Below are 20,816 nucleotides of genomic sequence, written 5' to 3' on the forward strand. Positions count from 1 at the left end.
AACAATAATCTTGATAACATATGTCAAGATCAAGATCATTGAAGCTTAATTTTCTTGTATCAATTTTTACGATTTAGTTATATTTTTTTGTTCTTAACTTTTGAATCATTCAAAACCCGTGAATAAAATCTTGACAGTTGATCTTAATATCATCTCCTGAAGCTATGTGCACAGTTTCATCCCAATCGGAGGGGTTCCCCATTCGGAAGTACAGCCAAATTTGATTACACTGTTATAAAGTACATTAAAAGCCATAAGATATTTATCGAAAACTTTTTTCTTTTACTGTTTCGATGGTATTCGCTCGGAAATATAAAAATCAATTTTTTTGAATGGAGTATTTCACCTCCTTAATAGCTGTATAAAAAAATATGTATCTCGTATTTTGATCTGGATTACAACATATTCAAAATTTATTAAAATCGGAAGGATTCGGGAAAGAATCGAGACATTTCCATATATTATATATATTTTTCGTTTTAAGTACCATTTAATGTCGCCAATTTTTGTGGGACACTATAAGTCATCTATTACATTATATTGGATCAAGAGACACGGTAGTGTCTCGCGTCAAGTTCATGCGCAGCAATACCGAGGCACCCCGTGTATCTATACGTGAGTTGGCCAGTTGAGAATACCTTAGATTATCGGTCCTCAATAACGGCTGAACGAATCGAATTCTTATTAGGCTTAATCGATAGCTTGGGATCGAATTATATAATGAAAGTATTTTTATTTTTGTTCTGCGTGTCCTATAAACGGAAAAATCATGACGTAAACTGGAAATGTGGAAATTTTCATGTAAGAAACGTCTCCATTGTCACCATTGTCATCAACACCACATACTTATGTACACGCACTGGCAGGAATGGTGTCCCGGTATGTATGTGTGGACGGTCGACGTCATACGCACACACGCGAAGCGCGCACATACGCTAGCCAAGAATTTATTCATTAAATTTTATCTTTTTATATAATTTAATTATTATTTAATTTAATAGAAATGAATGCCGACCTTTAATGCACGCGATTAAGCCGCATTTCTTAAAAAAAGAAAAAAAAAGTACGCATATCGATACTAAAGCGCAAGAGACACGTATAGAAATAGCGCGGTGTCCCGCGCGGTATATAGCTGTCTCGCTTGCACTCTCTCGTTCGAGCGTCGAGCAAGAAAGACGGCTATCGGACACCTCTAACTCGGTATCACGTCTTAGTGCTTTCTCTCTCGCTCTTGTGCCGTGCGCGAAGGACGCAACATCGGAATGCCCCTCTACTCTACCCCCACTTTCTCTTTCGCTGCCCGGCCCGCGTAGATGCGCGCTTCACTTGTGTGAGTGTGACGTCAGTGAGCGTCACACAAGCATACCGGAACACCATTCCTGCCGGTGCGTGTACACACACATTCATAAATATATGAGTATTGCGCCACACGTACATACATGTATATACTCACACAATAAATAGCAATGTATGCAGTTTATACAGTACACTCGTTTGACGATAGGTAATGTAGCGTTCTATCTCAACTAGCACATGCTCGTTTTATATACGTTTCTTAAACGTATTCAATATTTTTTAACCGTAAAGCGTTAATAAGAAACGTTTCTATAGAAACGCTTTTAAAATCATAGTTAAGGAAACGTACTTTTCACGTTTCTATAGACAAAATAAAAACTAATTTTTATTAATTTCAAATTAATTTTAAATTATATATACATATATACATACATATACATATACATACATAAATATATATGATTATTACGATAACTATTAGTTTCCATTTACAAATATGTATATGAATAAGATCACTATGAATCAGTATTTCATTGAACTCTAGTAGAAACGCTTATTTTTTGTTTCTTTATCTTATATCTCATTAATTAGTCAGTGGAAGTAAAATTTCACTGTAAAATGAGTAATCGCTAGTTCGTTCGTTTACCGTTACGGTGCGCTATTTTTCTCGTACTTGAGTTTTAGTCATGAGAATTATATAAAGCTTGCAAAGGGCAACAGATACAATTAAAAGTATCATAACTTCTATTTAATTTCTGATACAATCTCAATAGAGGAACTTCAGATATTAAATCGATTTTATAAGTCGGATAAGTAAATGTCCGGCGAATAAACGAAAATGATCTGTTCGTTATATATTAAAAATGTAAAATAAATCATCATCTATTTAAAGTAGGTATAAGCGGTTTCTAATCCTGGCCCTCTCAGGGGGGTGAGGCGCGAGGGGGATTTCGATGCCGCGGGGGAATGACGTCACGCAAGACGGAGGGGATTTCGGTGGCGCGAGGGGCTGCGGGGCGAGGTACGCTTGTTTCGGCGCGTGTTGGACGTTTTATCGCAAGTATAAGCAATATTATATTACATACTCGGTTGATAAACAATATAAACAGCTGCATTCCTTTGAAAGACAACGCGTGCGAGAGAGAGGGAACGATAGCGCGAAGACAACGCGTGTGAGAGAGAGGGAACGATAGCGCGAAGACAACGCGTGCGAGAGAGAGGGAACGATAGCACGAGATGATCGCGTACGAGAGAGAGAACGATAAAAACTTATAACTAGCGCGAGAGGGATAGCGCAAAGGATGGAAATATGTGCGAAGAAATTACGTCATGATTCAGTACACTTAAAACTCTTTATTCTTGTTTTACATATTTTTTTACGTACTATGTGGTCTAAAAACTAAAGCTGCCAGCTCGCAATCGACGAGTCGACGCTTGTTGAAAGCGTCACTCGCGCGTATTACATTCGATACGTCTTTCGGAAAACTTGACATCAACTGTTTCGATAATTTTATCCAATCGATCAAAAGTTACATCTATGCATTGATCGAGATCGAACATACGATGTAACGTCGATTCGATCATCATCATGCATACGTTTGAAGATTTACGTTCGAGACTTATGAGTTTGACGTCGTTAATCGTACGAACTCTCATTGTTAGCGGTCCAACGCTTATGAAATTATAGTCATCTTTAGAGTCGTTCCGAAAGAAATTTTGAATATTGCGACGTTGCTTGTAGAGTCCCTTCCACGTTTCGAGAGATAATATCAGTTCCTTTCCCCGATGATCTCCTATGGCAATCTCTACGTAACTCGATGGACCCACGTTGATACCAATTTCGAGGAATTTGAATTCCGTAGCTGTCAATGCGCATCGTTTACCTAGTATACGAACCGCACGACGCTCCAACGAAATGTTACAGAAAAAATTAAAATTAAATAATACTAATAATACTAATAATACAATTTGTAAAAATAGAAAAATAGGAAAATGTTAAACGAAACTTACTCATCCCATTTGTTCTCAAACGATGGAGTTTTATCACGACTCGGTACATAATTATTCACACGTCTTCCGATGCCGCCGCTGCTGCAGCTGCTTCTTTCGACGTAGTACATTTTCCTGGGGTTATGAAAAGTGAACCACGAGCAGTTAACGCGACACTGATCGTACAGGAATTAACCGAGTATACGTGACGCTCATCTTCCAAAAGTATATTGTGGTGGGGGATCAATGCTTCTAACGTACTGAAATTTAGGAGAAGGGGGAGGCGGCGCACGGACAAAAAAAATTCGTAGAAACGCAAGGAAGGATTAGGGTGGGAAAATAAGAGATAAGACATATTAATGTTTACATATTTTATTTTTCTTGCAATTCTTTCTGGCGTTGTGACCACCAGTTAAATATTTTGAATACATTTTGTAATGCGCAATTCTTAACATGTTTTCCACATCGCATACTATTGGTATTATCTAATTTATTTAGAGCATCAATATCTTCATAATCTGCATCGAAGGTTTCAATAATATAGTCGTTTCCCGCATCGTCTAGTATATCGGTCAGCCATTTTCGCTTTTCAAGTCCTTTAACGTACACGACAGATGATTCTTCTTCGTGTATCGTACCAACGATAGCTGTTGTAATTACACGCTGAGCCAAGCCATATGGAACGTTTCCGTCTTCCCATTGTAATCCATGATGATTTCTAATCACCCATGAGACTTGACGTCGGTCAGATTTTGTAAGCACGCTCCACGGTACAGGACTTGCGAAAAAGTAATGCGAGAGAACATATCCCTTTCTCAGGACTGCCGCTTCCTTCACGAAGAATAATTTGTCGATGGTAAATCGTTCCAGATCCACAATCGTTGATACATGACGAGATCTTTCTCTCTTTCTCTCTTCGATACGTCAGTCGAGAGGAATGACAAAACTCTAAAACCATCTCGTAACACTTTGATTTATATCCTGCTCCTCTTCCCCCTTCTTGTGACGATGATGTCGCGAACACTTAGGTGATTTTGCGTACAACGTTGGTCAACGGATTGTACTAGATCACGCGATCGTGTATGATGAGACAGTACGCAGTGGTATTCATCGGCACGTTCTCCTTACACTCGAATTCCAATCTCACATCCACGGTTGCGCTCTTGACCGATTCGTTTTGTCGAGAACAATCGATAGTCACGAACGGACCGTTATCTAGAAACGTCGTGACGGTGAGACTCGGCTCGAGATACTCGTATCCGTAATAGTTCTTGCAGAAGCGCGTGTACGTGTCGTACAGAATGGACCATCTGTTTTTATCGAAATCCAGATTCATATCGTCGTACGGATAACATTCCTAGTTTAGATAGAGTTTTACGTTGATCAATTTGCAGTCATCGAATCGACTTACATCTTCAGACATTACATTCTTCCGACCTGTCTGCAGAGCGAAGACAACGTATCGTGGTTTCTCCAGTTGAGTCGCGGTCTTAATGGCCCACGAATGCTTGGTTATACGTTGCAATAGAGGAAACTCGTACAGATCCCACGAGCGAAAACCCATGCTGAGATATCGTCCGCTTTTCAGAGCACGCAGCATCGACAGCTTTTTGATTTCGCTCAACAGCACGTGTGGCATTCGCCATTGTATCTTGAATATGTTGATCACAGGCCCCAGCGTCGAAATTCCAAACAGACAATTGTTGTCGTTGCGCGATCGTATTAATATCAATTCGTGAGGAGCGTTAATCACCACGCGTCTATAATCCTCGCAAAATGCCAATAACATGTAGAGCGGTACGCAAAAATTGAAGTGTCCATTCGCATTGGTCAGCGCATCCCAGTCGTCGTTCCTCTTAATCACGTTTCTATCGGATGATACTGTTACATAGTGTTTGAGCGTAGTAGTTATTCCTACGTTTCTATTGCGATCAATCTCAACGCCATCGAGTTCGTATCGAATCTCATCGAACATGAATGCGACACAATTATTTCCCAGTATCACCTCACCTCCTTCAAGTGGTGGTCTGTTTTTCGTTAGTTGTCCCTCGATGTATAGGAAACTCTCATACGGCAGTGTGATGTATACAGATCCTGTTGTTGTATGGGTATTCTTATCTCGTCATCGTGTCCGAACGTTGTATTGGCGAACGGGTTGTACGTGTGAGTCTCGATCTTGACGATACGATCGTCAAAGATTGGTTCGTCATCGATGTTGAGGATGTCGGTCATCGTTCAGCTGTTTCGCACCGCGAATCCCAAAGATTGTAAAAACGCAACGTTCGATGCGCTGATTTTCTTTTTCTTGGATGATTGGATAGTAGCGAACGTCGACGTTGTTGTTGTTGTCACTGGTCTCGTAAAGATTGTGTTATCTCTCACGTCTTTCGATCCGTTCAACGCGAGCATCTCATACGTCGCATACGTATGTTATCGCCATAGCCGTCGTACGTGCAATCTTACGGTGATCTCTTCTCCTTGAAAATCGAGCAATCGTCCGTTCTGGTCGACAACGCGTAACGTTAAATCCGTAATGCTCCGCGCGATGATCGGCAGGTAAATGATCTGCGCCGGCGTTTCCGATATCTTATATCCCGGTGGTACCCTCGGTGAAAATTCATGTATCGTATGAACGAGTTTGCCATTGTTGTACGCGCCCGCGGTCACGTTACATTCTACGCGGATAATATTCACGTTGATAATGTTAATCGGCATGTTCGATTCGTACCATTTTCGAGGCTCGAGAATACGATTCGAGAATCCTATCAGCGATCCAATGTTGTTGGGCTTGCTAAAGTTTAATCTGTATGCGCATTTGATCTCGCTCCTCATCGTATTGTAATTAGCGCGGAGCACTATCGGATATTCTCCATCTTCATAGTCATCGTCGTCAATGTGTTTCTTATCGCGATGTTTCCGTGAAATTGCATGTTTCGAAAATTCATGTATATCTCGCAACTCATACGATCCCTCGGGAATCGTAATTTCCGCGTCGTCTTTGCCAAAGTAAAATTTATTATTCGAGGAATTCACATTCGGTATCGTGTGATAAGTCTCAAAATCCGTTAGACCGAGTTCGTATTCATCGTCGCTCAAATCTACGGTGGGAAAGAAGTTTGCCGCGAGAACGCTACTTTTCCCAGTCAACGTGAATGTCATAGACATGTCGACAAAACTATTTAACAAATACAGAGTTAAATAACGCAATATCAGTCTCTAAATTCGCATGCATCGACCGTTCGAAGAAACTGCAAGCACAATTGTCCGCAAATGCTCTGATCGTAAGTTTGAACAGATGTGTAATTGTACTGTATCTTCGTTACGTTTCGTCCGAAATATCGCACCAATTTATTCGGTGGTCGAAGATTGCCGAAACTGTCGAAATATATAACGCGATTCGCCCTCTTTGCGTATGCTTCCCAATGAGTATCTGGTCCTTCGACGCTATCCAAATTTACGATGCCGCTCTCGTTTTGATATACAGGGTGATTCTAAATAACTTTATGTTTTTGCAAAACATAATCTTGACCGAATTCTAAGACGATTTTTACTTTGGCAAAATTTCGTCCGAAGCTTAGTCTTTGAATTATTAAAGAAAGTAGTTAACGTATGACGGGTCGAATACAAGAGGCAGGCAAGGGTGGCGCGATTCACCGTCAGACGCGGGTGCTTACGCGGGGCGCCTGCTGCGATCAGCTGGTCGCTATACACATACAAACACACATGCGAACACATACATTCTCTCTCTGTCTGTCTGTCTGTCTCTCTCTCTCTCTCATTCGCTCACTCACCTGTAATTTTTTTTTTCTTGCGAGAGGGGAAAATGCATTTTATGCATACCCACCGGTCGATCCAGTGAGTTATGTGGGACTCGAATACCAAGTCGAATTACCAACTCGGTACTCCCTACCCACTAAAAACCCCTCTCTTTTCACGAATTTCCTTTGACACACTGTCCCTCTGACTTCCCGAGATCTGTTTTCACATAACGTCAAAAAATAGTTATTATTACCTTGTTCGATGACTTTTGATGTATTGCTGTAATTGCTTGAAGGAGAAATGAATTTTCCGATAGATCGTACGTTCTCAAATTTAACGTAGATATCACGTTGCAAAAGACAAGAAATCTACACTAAATTATTAACTGAAAGTTTTTCTTCTTTCATGAACTGTATTCTTTTATAAACTTTAACGTAATCACATTTATTTACTCACTCGATGAGACGAGAAATTTACTAATGACTCTATCACTAATCACTATTAATCACTGTCAAATAATAACTGTTGGCGATTAAAAATCACTCGATGAAAGAAACACGCGCGGACACGTTACTACACGACGCGACGACGCGACGATAATTACTCGGCGACTGCAAGCAGTTTTTTGTCATGGTAGGTTGCGGTAGGTTAAGGTACTACTGGCGTTATCGAACGCGATCATGTGTTCGATTGAAGAATGCGGTAACCATAATAAACATTTAACATATTAATATTATTATTATCATGAATGTGTGTGATATCCATACATCGTATGATATCTATTTAAAAATTAATTAGATTAAATAAGTGTTTTTAAAATATTTATTACTTTTACTATTATCATATAAAATATTAATATTAAATATTTATTTAAGATAATAGTAAAAGTAATAAATATTTTAAAAACACTTATTTAATCTGATTAATTTTTAAGTAGATATCATACGATGTATGGATATCACACACATTCATGATAATAATAATATTAATATGTTAAATGTTTATTATGTTTACCGCATTCTTCAATCGAACACATGATCGCGTTCGATAGCGCCAGTAGTACCTTAACCTACCGCAACCTACCATGACAAAAAACTACTTGCAGTCGCTGAGTAATTATCGTCGCATTATCGCGTCGTCGCGTCGTGTAGTAACGTGTCCGCGCGTGTTTCTTTCATCGAGTGATTTTTAATCGCCAACAGTTATTATTCGACAGTGATTAATAGTGATTAGTGATAGAGTCATTAGTAAATTTCTCGTCTCATCGAGTGAGTAAATAAATGTGATTACGTTAAAGTTTATAAAAGAATACAGTTCATGAAAGAAGAAAAACTTTCAGTTAATAATTTAATGTGGATTTCTTGTCTTTTGCAACGTGATATCTACGTTAAATTTGAGAACGTACGATCTATCGGAAAATTCATTTCTCCTTCAAGCAATTACAGCAATACATCAAAAGTCATCGAACAAGGTAATAATAACTATTTTTTGACGTTATGTGAAAACAGATCTCGGGAAGTCAGAGGGACAGTGTGTCAAAGGAAATTCGTGAAAAGAGAGGGGTTTTTAGTGAGTAGGGAGTACCGAGTTGGTAATTCGACTTGGTACTCGAGTCCCACATAACTCACTGGATCGATCGGTGGGTATGCATAAAATGCATTTTCCCCTCTCGTAAAAAAAAAAAAAAAACAAATTACAGGTGAGTGAGCGAATGAGAGAGAGAGAGAGAGAGAGACAGACAGACAGACAGACAGACAGAGAGAATGTATGTGTTCGCATGTGTGTCTGTATGTGTATAGCGACCAGCTGATCGCAGCAGGCGCCCCGCGTAAGCACCCGCGTCTGACGGTGAATCGCGCCACCCTTGCCTGCCTCTTGTATTCGACCCGTCATACGTTAACTACTTCCTTTAATAATTCAAAAACTAAGCTTCGGACGAAATTTTGCCAAAAGAAAAATCGTCTTAGAATTCGGTCAAGATTATGTTTTTGCAAAAACATAAAGTTATTTAGAATCACCCTGTATACCACCGATCGGTAAAGAGTTGCGCATGAAAACACCTCTAAAAGATGAAATGCGCATACCTTTTGCCAGTTCTAGCAATTGTACGTTGGTAGTTGCGCCCTTTTTAGTAGTTGCGGCATTTTTAGCGTCTCTTTGACGTTTTTGTTTTCTCGTTGAGGCTCCTCGTCCGTATTTGTAAGGAGCGAGATATAATCCGCGACCTTCCATGGCGCGATTGTGACGTAGCATTTCTTGGAACTGACGTTGCGCGGTTTTTCCGTCGTTCACCGCCTTCGCTACAACCGCCGCTCCACCGATCAGGGATCCAAGCGCACCCAATATTGGTAGAATCGGCAACACGCCGCCGCGTTTCGTTACCGGAAGTATCCGTTTCTTCGCCGTTTTTTTCTTCGTCTTCGTCCTCTTCAGACCCATACCGAGCTTCGTCTTGGCTTTCATCGCTGCCCAGACAGCTGTGGCGGCGGCTCTCTCACGGAGAGTCGAATCTCTCGCACCGATGCGATTTCGCGCTTTCTCGGCGAGTATCCTATCCGCCGCGTGTCTCTCGGTGAGATCGTTGCTCCGAGAGTATGCTATATCGTGTTCACGACACGCCGCGTTCAATGGATTGATACCTCGATCGCCTCTGGCTAATCACTTCTGCAACCGCGTGCCTGGACCGCAAAACTGATAGCCGGGAATATGGAATTCGAACGGAAGCGCGTTTATCGCACGATTTAAGAGACCGCTGCCTCTCACAATTCTCGCTGACATTCGTAGCAATCTTTTATTAACGGTGGCGGACCGTCGATGTGCGTTCGCTGCCACGGCTGATTGTAATGTCGCATGCACGAACGATATTGTTGAACCTCCGAATCAGCCTTTATATATTCTGGAAGCTTGTCCCACAATCGTTCCACGTAATTACTAAAATTTTGCAGTTAAACAATCTTTGGGATATACTGCAGTCGTTCGGCGGTAAGCCGGAAAATGTCTCTTTCATCCGACAGAAGGAGAAACATTTTTGATACTGAGCGGTTTCGAGTCGAGACTCTATAAATAGGTCTCCCCTCTCGTGATCATTCGCAAAATTGATTCGAAAGAGAAAACATGCGGTTCGTACGACAACCTTTGACGATACGCGTGACGAATTGCGATGGCAGATTACGATCAATGGGGGACAACGCGGAGATGCGCAGACACGGTACGATGCTACCGACTACTATACGCGCGATCGTTTGCGGCCCCTCGAATTGCGGTAAAACCAACGTTCTGATAAGTCTACTGGAAAGTCCGCACGGTGTACGTTTCGAGAACGTGTACGTGTACTCGAAGTCGCTGCAACAGTCAAAATATCGATATCTGGAGAATTTGTTAACGCCGATCGACTAAATCGGCTACTTTACGTTCTCGAATAACAGTGACGTCATTCCACCGAGCGAGGCACGTTCAAGCTCGATTTTCGTCTTCGATGACGTGGCATGCGACAAGCAAGATACGATAAGAGAGTACTTCTCAATGGGTCGTCACTCGAACGTCGACTGCTTCTATCTGTATCAGACGTACGCGAGAATACCAAAACATCTTATACGCGACAACGCGAACCTGCTGATTTTGTTTAAACAGGACGGTACCAACTTGAAACACGTGTACAACGATCACGTGAATACCGACATGTCGTACGAGAATTTCAGTGAATTATGTCGTACTTGTTGGCAGCAAAAGTATGGATTCCTAGTGATAGATAAGGACAGCTCGCTTACGAACGGGCGATACAGAAAAAAATTTAACGTGTTCGCGATACCGCCAAACGATTAGTCGCTGCCGACATTCCGTCGAGAGGGATGAAACGCTCGACATTCCGTCGACATGGCTGAAAGCGATAATATTCGCGAACGTGAAAAGATTGCGAGGGAAATTGAGAAAACGAGCGAATCGATCTGCAAGAAACATCACGCTTTGAAGACCGGTAAGATCGACGACGATATCGCGATCAAGACCCATTTTGGACTTATTATCGAGCCACTACAAAAGATCGCCGACAACTCTAGCTCAATCGCGGTGAAAAACGAGCCGGAGAGTAACGCTGACGCGAAGATTAAAACGTTACCCATCAAGCGGTACAAGGAGGAAGAGGAGGATGCGACACCGAGAAAGAGGAAACGATTGAAGGCGAATCGTTTATCGACGCCACGTACATCCGATCTATCGGATGCTTTACTGGATGAGCCGCCGATAACCTCTACACCATCAGCGACAACGAGAATCGAACAGCCCATGATACCCGAATCACACGCAATCGAAAATGTTTTCGAAACCACGAGCAACCCGCTCGAAACATCTGTTCGAAACAGGTTACAAACGTCGGAAGGTCAAGAAGTGTTACGAGAGCACTTGGGACCACTGGGACAAAAGTATATGAGCGCTCTCCTTAGTGGCGACGAAAAAAACGAGATCGATCACGTGTACGGTGTCTATTTCGACGAGAATGAAATGCGTCTCGGTAACAAACGATTTGACATTGATAAAGATGACTCTATAATCATTGACAAAGTGAGGTATATCGGTACACCTGGATTATACGAGTTGATCTTCAAGAGAATTCCCGATGACGTCATATACACTGAGGACGATATGCAAAAATATAAGAGCATATTAATGTCGACAAGTGCACATAAACGCAAATATGATGCGCAAGGTCGATTAAATAGCAACAAGGGATACAAGTATAAAAAAATAATCGCACCGTTGATGTCGATCGAATCGAAAAAGAGTAAATCCGGAACGGAAGTATTCATGCCTCGCGATGACGCTAACCGACAATAAGATCGATTACGTGCACTGAAACGACCCCCCAAGGAGCTAGTGGATCGGCTACGATTGCTCGACGCTTCGCACCGAGCTGGCCACAACGCTCACGACAACGAGATCCTGTCGATCCTAGAGGAACTTCGCGAAGCCGGTCTTATTATAAATTAAACGGTGTCTCGACGAAACTAATCAGTCGATCGACGTCACTCGCATCGAAAAAAAAATGCCTATCAACAAATTTGGATTATTCGAACGGAGAAATGATGCGATCGACACAAGCGATCATTGGGGTAAATTGGTGACGAGTTACTTGCGTCAAAACGCTTTGTGTCACGTCGCTACGGACTATGACGCGAGGTCGCGCAAGATTCGCCGTGTAGCGCAACCTGAGGCCGATACCGATGCAGTCAACAAAGTGTACGTGGAACAATGCGTTAAAATGTTGAAGAATCAACAGAAAGAATCAGACGAGAAGCTGACTGCGTTCGAGAAGGACGTGCGAGTTTTGCAGACTGCGATAAACGAGCTTCGGCGTGCGATTAACACTAATTAAAAAACGGCTATCAACCTGTAATGAGCTGTAGTGAACGGCTTAGGAACAGCTATTGTACAATTATTAAACATCTACAAAGGCTTATCGAACGGCTACGAATAGTTATCGAACGGCTACAAACAATTATCGAACGATTATAAACGGTTATCGAACGGCTATCAAGCTACAATGAGTGGCAGTGATCGAAGAGGAAACGGCCTGGAACAAGGCTACGAACAATTCAAGAACAGCTGCGAACGAGGCTACGAACATGTCAGGAACGGTTACATACGAGGCGGTATACAACTCAGGAACGGCTACGAACGGGTCAGAAACGATTGCCAACGAGGCTACGAACGAGTCAGAAACGACTGTGAACGAGGCTACGGACTACTTTGAAGCGACTACCAACAGGGTCAAGGACGGGAACAAACGGGTCAAGAACGGCAGTGAACGACTATCAAACGTGTAAGAAACGACTATCGAACGTCTATCGAACGTCTATCGAACGCCAACGAACGGGCCAGGAACGTCTATCGAACGTCTATCGAACGCCAACAATGGATCGGCGATCGGGAATAACCGAGGAAGGGAAGAAACAACATAGTTTAGAGAAACGGCAGTTGGTGAACGAACTGCACGCACCGGCGAGAAAAAATTTTCCCCGAAGACACGTCATAGTGCGGGAATACGATAACTTGTGGCAAGCTGACATCGTCGAGATGCGTCCGTATTCTCGTTTCAACAGAGGTTACCACTACATACAATCATCGATGCGTTGAGCAAGCACGGGTGGGCCGTACCACTCAAGAGTAAAGGCGGAAGCGAGACAGCTGACGCTATCGCCGAGATAATTCGAGATAGCAAGAGGTGCCCGAAAAACATACAGACCGATATAGGGAAGGAATTTTATAACGCCGACATGCAACGGCTCATGCGAAAACATAACATCAATCACTATTCTACGTATTCGGTATTGAAGGCATCGATCGTTGAGCGATTCAATCGCACGCTGAAAAACGACATGTGGAAGATGTTTACGCTGAACGGATCTTACAAGTGGATCCACGCGTTGCCGCGACTCGTATCTGATTACAACGCGCGCAAGCATCGAACGATCGGTATGCGTTGACGTTACCCCCGCGATCGCTGAAAGACTCTTGGCTACTGTATACAACCGTGTAAATATCGCGGGTCCGGCGAAAAAGTAGGTGACTCGGTACGCGTTAGCAAGTACAAGACAGTTTTCGAGAAGGGTTACACGCCAAATTGGACAACCGAGGTGTTTAAAATTGTAAAAGTGCAGCATACTAATCCCGTAAGCTATCTACTTGAGGATTATCGCAAAAAATCTATCGCTGGAGCGTTCTACGAGCACGAGTTGCATCGCGCGAATTATCTGGACGTGTATCTCGTGGAGAAAGTACTGCGCAGGAGGGGTGACGAGGTTTACGTAAAATGGCTGGGATTTGACAATTCACACAACTCTTGGATACATAAGGACAATGTTATTTAATTCATGCAATGTTTATTTTTAATTTTCAGGAAAAAATATGTATGACATATATTTGAAAAAATGAAAATATACATAAAATATAAAATCTTTATTAATATTTCTTTCAATAGTATTTTGTATGTAGTTATTCTTAATATAAATGTGTAAGATATGCATTACATAAAAATATATGAAATATAAATGTGTAAGATATGTATTACATAAAACTATATGAAATATAAAAATATACAAAATATATACAATTTATGGTTATGTACAAAATATATACAATTAATAATAAACAAAATATACATTTATTTACAAAGGTATCCTATAATGTCCCCTTGGTAACGTGTCAGTCGAATCAGGTACGATATACCGCTTGTCATCGTACGGACTCAGAGCAAATTTCGTCTCGCGGACGGTATACACTTTGTGCAATTTCGATCTTATACATGACTGCTGTCGCGTCATTTTGATATCATCGTGCAAACACCGCGTGTAATCGTCGAAGGTTATATTACGCGCTACGACATTACTTTTGACGCATTTAACCTTCTTCGTATCCTTTTTCCCGTACACTCTCATCGCGTACATCTTTGCTCTAAGCCCAACGAATTCGGTCATTATCGCACCGTTATTTTCATTCTTCATTAAACCCAGAACTTTTTTATTCACGAGCGGTATACCGTACGCGTTATCAATTGGATAATCGCTCGTATCAAATCGGTTGATATCGCGCTTCATGTTTTCATACACATCGACGCATTCGATGTGATATATTAGACTATCTGTGTCGGTGTATATTACCCGGCATTTGTCACGATACAGAGGAAACATGTACTCGTGAAATTCGTACAAGCACGTTTTAGAAATGTCTAGTAAGCACATGCCGACATAGATTGGTTTATAAAATTTTACTTCTAGTTTGCGTAATTCTATGGCAACCAGATTCTCCGAAAAAATACTTCGACTATGGAAATTTGGTTTCGCTATCATTGCTTCTGCGCCGTATCGTCCGTCCCACTTTGTTAATAATTTTACATCGACACGATTACGCACATTTTCCATCGTCTTGCCAAATACCGCGTTATTCATCAGTTTATATAAATTTTTTTCAAAATCATTTTTCGCGAGTGTTCTAAACTGTGTATTTAATTCGAAATAACTGCAAAGCCACGGAGATTGTGTAAATTGTAATACGCGATGTATTTTTGTAACGCGAAGGCCGTGTACATTGCTGTAGATTACGGTAGTGTATCATGTAACGCTTCTTATCGTATAATGTTGCGAGGAGTTTGTCTTGCCGCTTGCCGGGCGGCTTGTCGCGTGTCGGACAAAACGGAAGGTCAGTGTGCGTATCGTGAAGATGTTGCGGGTACTCGAGATCGAATTCGAGGATATAACCCGTAGGCGAATCTAACGCGATCGATGCTATGTCAAAATTCGACACGTCGTCGACCCATCGAAAATCGGCATAGGGCAACGGTTGACACATTGCCCATCCGTATAAATTATTTACATGGAAATACATCAAGTACGACGATGGTTTCGATGGATCGTACGACTCCATGTACTTGTTATTAGCACGCGCGTATCTGTTGGAACATTGGCTCAGACCACCGCGTATACCGCGTTCGATAAACATGACCATGTCGATGTCGGTAAGCAATTCGAACGTAATCTTGGTATGCTTCAACATGGCATCCCACGTGTATCCGGGGAGAGTATAATAATACGCGGGGTCGAGTCCGTAACTTTTGATGCAACTATCGCGAAAATTTTCAAAAATATCGGCTAATAACAAGACGTCGATTTTGAGATACAAATCGCTATATTCGCCCAGCGTTCGAATGAAGAATCGCGTCCAGATATTCTCGGCGTGCGCGTAATCGCTCTCGGATATAGTTTCACCGGTCAAAGAACTGTAAAACGATTCGCGCGGTGGTAAACACGTATCTTGCAACCTGTCGACGCAATCAATGTATTCGTACGGAAAGACGCCTTTCCGTGTTAATAAACTGAAATTTTCTGCAGATAAATTTTGAAATTTCGATTTTAAAATTTTGAGTTTATCTTTCTCTAAAAAAGATGCCAATTTGTCGAGACTTGTCGCGAGAAATTTGTACGAATCGATTTGTACGATCGAAGCGTAATTTTATATAATTTTTCCAATTGTCTTGTGCGACTTTAACAGTTTTTGTAAACGATATATATTTTTCCTTGGTTATCGGAAGTAATTCGATTTCCCCTTCGAACGCTGTGGCTATATCCTCGATAATGAAATGCGCGTCGTAACCTGATAAATTATGAAAGACTATCGGAATATATAATGATTCTTTGTAATTTAGATTGCAATTTGAGTGCGCGGGACCCCTATATCGCCCGGTCAAATGACAATGATCGCGTACGCGTGTATCGTCTTCTTGCGTAAACGGTTTTTCGCATATATGACAATGCGTTGCGCTGTGAAATTTTTCCCACTCATCCGATGTTAAATTTATCATGGGGACATTTGTAGTCATTAAAATAGTCTTAACGCGAATTGCTAAATTTCTAAGTTCTTTGGTGAACCACGAAACGCAATCGGCGCTACGGCGAGAATTATAAACGGATAACGATTTGTCGTACGAACAATGCATATAATACGCTATACTAAATACCCGATGGTGCTGGTACAAATTTAGCTGTTCTTCCTCCTCCATCTTGGCCAAAACGCATTCCAAGTCGGCATAGATCACAAATGGAAGCCACTCTTTCCTCGTGTAGTTGTTGAACTCAAGCCACTTGTCCTTATCGCTCGGCAATCGGATAGCGCAGTCGTTTATTTTTCCGCAGTCTACCGTATATGACTGCAACTTGTCGTTCGAACTAAAGTAGTGTAAACATCTGTAAAATAAAATATTTAAATTATAGATTTATGCAATACATTATATTTTATAATTACATAAATTATTTAAATTATACGTACCGATCACAGATATATCTTTGACCGTTGTGTTTGCTCAACTGTGAACTGACAAGTCGCGATAGATTCTTGATCCACGCGAAATGTCCGACGTTGTTGTCGTCTTGCACGTACAGCAAGTTCACATGTTTGTCTTTCTTGTGTTCCGAAAGATGTATCGGGACGATGCAGTTCTCGATGCTGTAGACGTTGATGAAGATATTGTTTATATGTTCAAACTTTTTTAGTTGGTTCAACGTCATCGGAAACTCAATATTTTGTACATTTAACACCGTCGTATAGTGGGGATATGAAGATTCCCGATTCGTGTCTCTTTCAGCGGGGTATAGAGCGGCCACCACTGCCCACGCGAAACACGCATTTTCTCTGGATTGTACATTAATTACCGCTTTCTTTGTCATAATTTCTCGCGGAAATTTAATATAACATCCCGCGCGCATAGAATTATATTTATTTACAGTAGTAAGACAGGGCCAGTTCTAACGCAGGTCCTCCGAGGGGGGGAACCGTGGCGCGGGGGGTGACGTCACGCAGGAAGGGGGGGTGACGTCACGCGCCGGGGAATGACGTCATGCGCGGGGGAGTGACGTCATGCGCGGGGGGAGTGACGTCACGCGCGGGGAAGTGACGTCACGCGTGGGGAAGGGGCATCCGCGGCGTGAGCGATGGACGAGGGGGTCCGCGCGGGTAGGGGGGATCCGCGGCGCGAGCGATGGACGAGGGGGTCCGCGCGGGGAAGGGGGATCCGTGGCGCGAGCGATGGACGAGGGAGTCCGCGCGGGAAAGGGGGATCCGCGGCACGACCGATGGACGAGGGGGTCCGCGCGGGGAAGGGGGATGCGCGGCGCGACCGATTGACGAGGGGGTCCACGCGGGGAAGGGGGATCCGCGGAAAGAAAACGGTGGTGTGAGAAGGATAGCGCTACTTGTGGGAAAGGGATAGCGCTAAGTGTGCGAAGAGGACAGTGCCACAAGGATGCCATCAACGTACGACAAGGATGACATCAACGTGTGACAAGGATGGCGCATTGTAAGATGCTGCATAGGTGGGAGAAGGACGACGCAAAGGTAAGTGAGTGAGTGATAGCGACGAGCATATGAAAGAGAGAGAACGATAATATCGCGATTAACGCGTGCGAGAGAGAACTATAATATCGCGAGACTTAGAACGATAATAGCGCAAGACAACGCATGCGAGAGAGAACGATATTGCAAGAACAACACGTGCGAGAGAGAACGATAATAGCGCGAGAACAACGCGTACGAAAGAGAGAACGATATCGCGAGAACAACGCGTATGAAAGAGAGAACGATATCGCGAGAACAACGCGTGCGAGAGACAACGATAAATTCTTATAACTAGCGAGAGAGAGATAGCGCAAGGGATGAGAGCGCAAGGGAAAGGCGCGTAAATAAAATTAGATTTTTTTTTCTTTTTTAATTAAAATATATAAAATTTATTATAGTGTGTAATACAATTGTGTGTGTGTGTGTGTATGTATTTAATATATAATATATATAATAGTAATATAATAATAATAATATAAAATATAAAAAAATAAAAAATAAAGGGGGGGATGCGCTGGGCTAAGGGGGAGGCCGCTCCTGCAACAGAAAAAAAATGATGTGTTAATGAAAATATTACAATAATTTATTTATTTATTATAAAAATAGTACGTACGTCTATGAACCCATTTCTGTTCCTCCACTCCTGCTCCTCCTCCTGCTCCTCTCCCTCTTCTTCAATGTTCCAATTTTGCGGGATCCATTGTTCCTCTTCTATAACTATGTAGGGCTCTTCCCCGAAGAGCCGCCGCAGATCAAAGATATCTCAATCTAGGCCCTCCAGGGTGTCGCCCCACACGTCTACAAAATATTCCCATGCTTCCCGGCGCACTGCCTGCACCCATTGACGGCGTTGAATATTTATGAAGCCCGGAATCACCACTTCGTCCTGGAACTAGAAAATCAAAAAATTATTATAAATACACAGTTTTTTTTCACAATTTTTATAAAATAATCATAAAACGATACTTATGTTCCACAGGAAGGTCAGCTTCAGAAACACGATGCACAGGATGTCAAATAATTTTTTCTTCCAATCCGGATAGATGTTCGTTTGATCCATATCCATTTTTATTTATTTTTTTTCGGCTCTTCTCGTACACGGTTCAGAACTTATGACGAGGCAACGAGGTCTCGGTACGGGGTTTTATAGTAGAGATGTAGCATTATCACCATGTTAAAAACGTGTCGTAAGACAAAAGTATGCACGTTCCCATGCAACTCAGCGTGGTATATAATATTAATATTATCATATTACAACTTTGTGAGGAGACAACGAGGTCTCGGTACGAAACTTTAGAATAGGGACGTATTATTATCGCTTCACTAAAAACGCGTCGTGAGACAAAAGTATGCGTGTTCCCATGCAACTTAGCATGATATAATATTAATGTGTCGACCCTGATCGACCCTGATCGAACGCCTGTCGAACGGCTATCGAACAGTCATCGAACGCCCATCGAACGGGAAATGAACGGCCATCGAACAGAAATGAACACCCGTCGAACGGAAATGAACGGCCATCGAACGGTAATTGAACGCCCGTCGAACGGCAATTGAACGGCAATTGAACGGTCATCGAACGGAAACGAACGGAAATGAATTCATTTCCGTTCAACGGGCGTTCGTTTCCGTTCGACAGCCATTCAATTGCCGTTCGATGGCCGTTCGTTTCCGTTCGACGGGTGTTCATTTCCGTTCGATGGCCGTTCATTTCCGTTCGACGGGTGTTCATTTCTGTTCGATGACCGTTCATTTCCGTTCGTCGAACGGAAATGAACGGTCATCGAACGACTGTCGAACGCCCGTCAAACGGAAATCAACGGCTATCGAACGCAAAACTATATTCAATTATTAAACAAATATTTAAATGTTTTATCATGTACCACAATGTAGTATCGAAATACAATATCTGTGACAGCTGTGTCACGTACAGAAACATGATACTTCGCACGTACATAGATAAGGAAAAGGAAAGAATGGAGAGAATAAGAAAGACGATAAAAGTATATTGCATCATCAATTTATTATAAATATGGATTCGATGAATCATTATCATGATGTTTCAACCACCAATTATAAATCTTAAATACATTTTGTAAAGCGCAATTTTTTACATGATTTTCACAACGCACTGTATTCTTAACTTCTAACTTATTTAAAGAAGCTACATCCTCATAGTCTGCATCCAAAGTTTCGATAATAACATCGTTTCTCACATCATTGCCCAGTATATCGGCTAACCATTGCCGTTTTTCATGTCCTTTAACGTACACGAGAGGTGACGCATCATCATCCTCCTCCGTTGCACCCATCATCGCCGTCGTAATTAAACGTTTCAATTTCCAATATGAAACGTGTCCATCATTCCACGATAATCCATGGTGATTTTTCATCAGCCATAAAACCTGACATCTCTCAGATTTTGTGAGCATGTGCCATGGTTCGGGACATGTAAAAATGTAATGAGAAAGTACGGATCCCTTTCTCAGAACCGCAGCTTTCTTCACGACAAAATTTTTCCCAACGATAAATCCTTGTAGATCCACAAACGTTGGCACAGCCATGATGACAAGATCCAATCGCAGACTGATGTCGATCGACAAACATCTCAATCTTTTATATATTTTTTTCATATGCAATGGAGGGGATATTTGCTGACTTATGTAATTTTGCGGACTACATTGGTCAATGGATTATATTCGACAACCCGATCGTACAAAATGAGACAATAGGCGGTAGTATTCGCCGGTATATTTTCCCTGCATTCAAACTCTATTCTCACGTCCACGGTAGCAGTTTTGACAGACTCGTTTTGTCGCGAGCAATCAATGACCGCGAGAGGACCGCAATGTAGAAACTTTGAAATGGTTAATAGCGTGGTGCTGTTATCGCAT

The 20,816-nt window shown here is 42.1% G+C and overlaps 2 protein-coding genes across 8 annotated transcripts in view; one reads left to right on the top strand and one right to left on the bottom strand.

Annotated features, from left to right (window-relative positions):
• Window positions 1–20,816, top strand: part of Dhc62b (Dynein heavy chain at 62B) — an 835,389-nt gene that overhangs the window by 44,422 nt on the left and 770,151 nt on the right. The window lies entirely within an intron of this gene.
• LOC145974962 (uncharacterized) lies at window positions 14,205–20,143 on the bottom strand. Its single transcript, XM_083105098.1, has 4 exons — window positions 20,139–20,143; window positions 16,858–17,034; window positions 16,371–16,775; window positions 14,205–14,490 (listed from the first exon to the last, which is right to left on the bottom strand). Exons 1-4 carry the CDS (start codon window positions 20,141–20,143, stop codon window positions 14,205–14,207), a joined length of 873 nt encoding a protein of 290 aa, XP_082961224.1.

The sequence above is a fragment of the Camponotus vicinus genome, unplaced genomic scaffold (assembly GCF_025532165.1).
Source record: "Camponotus vicinus isolate PSW18456_S1 unplaced genomic scaffold, iyCamVici1.0 SCAF_7, whole genome shotgun sequence".
Classification (NCBI taxonomy): Eukaryota; Metazoa; Arthropoda; class Insecta; order Hymenoptera; family Formicidae; genus Camponotus; species Camponotus vicinus.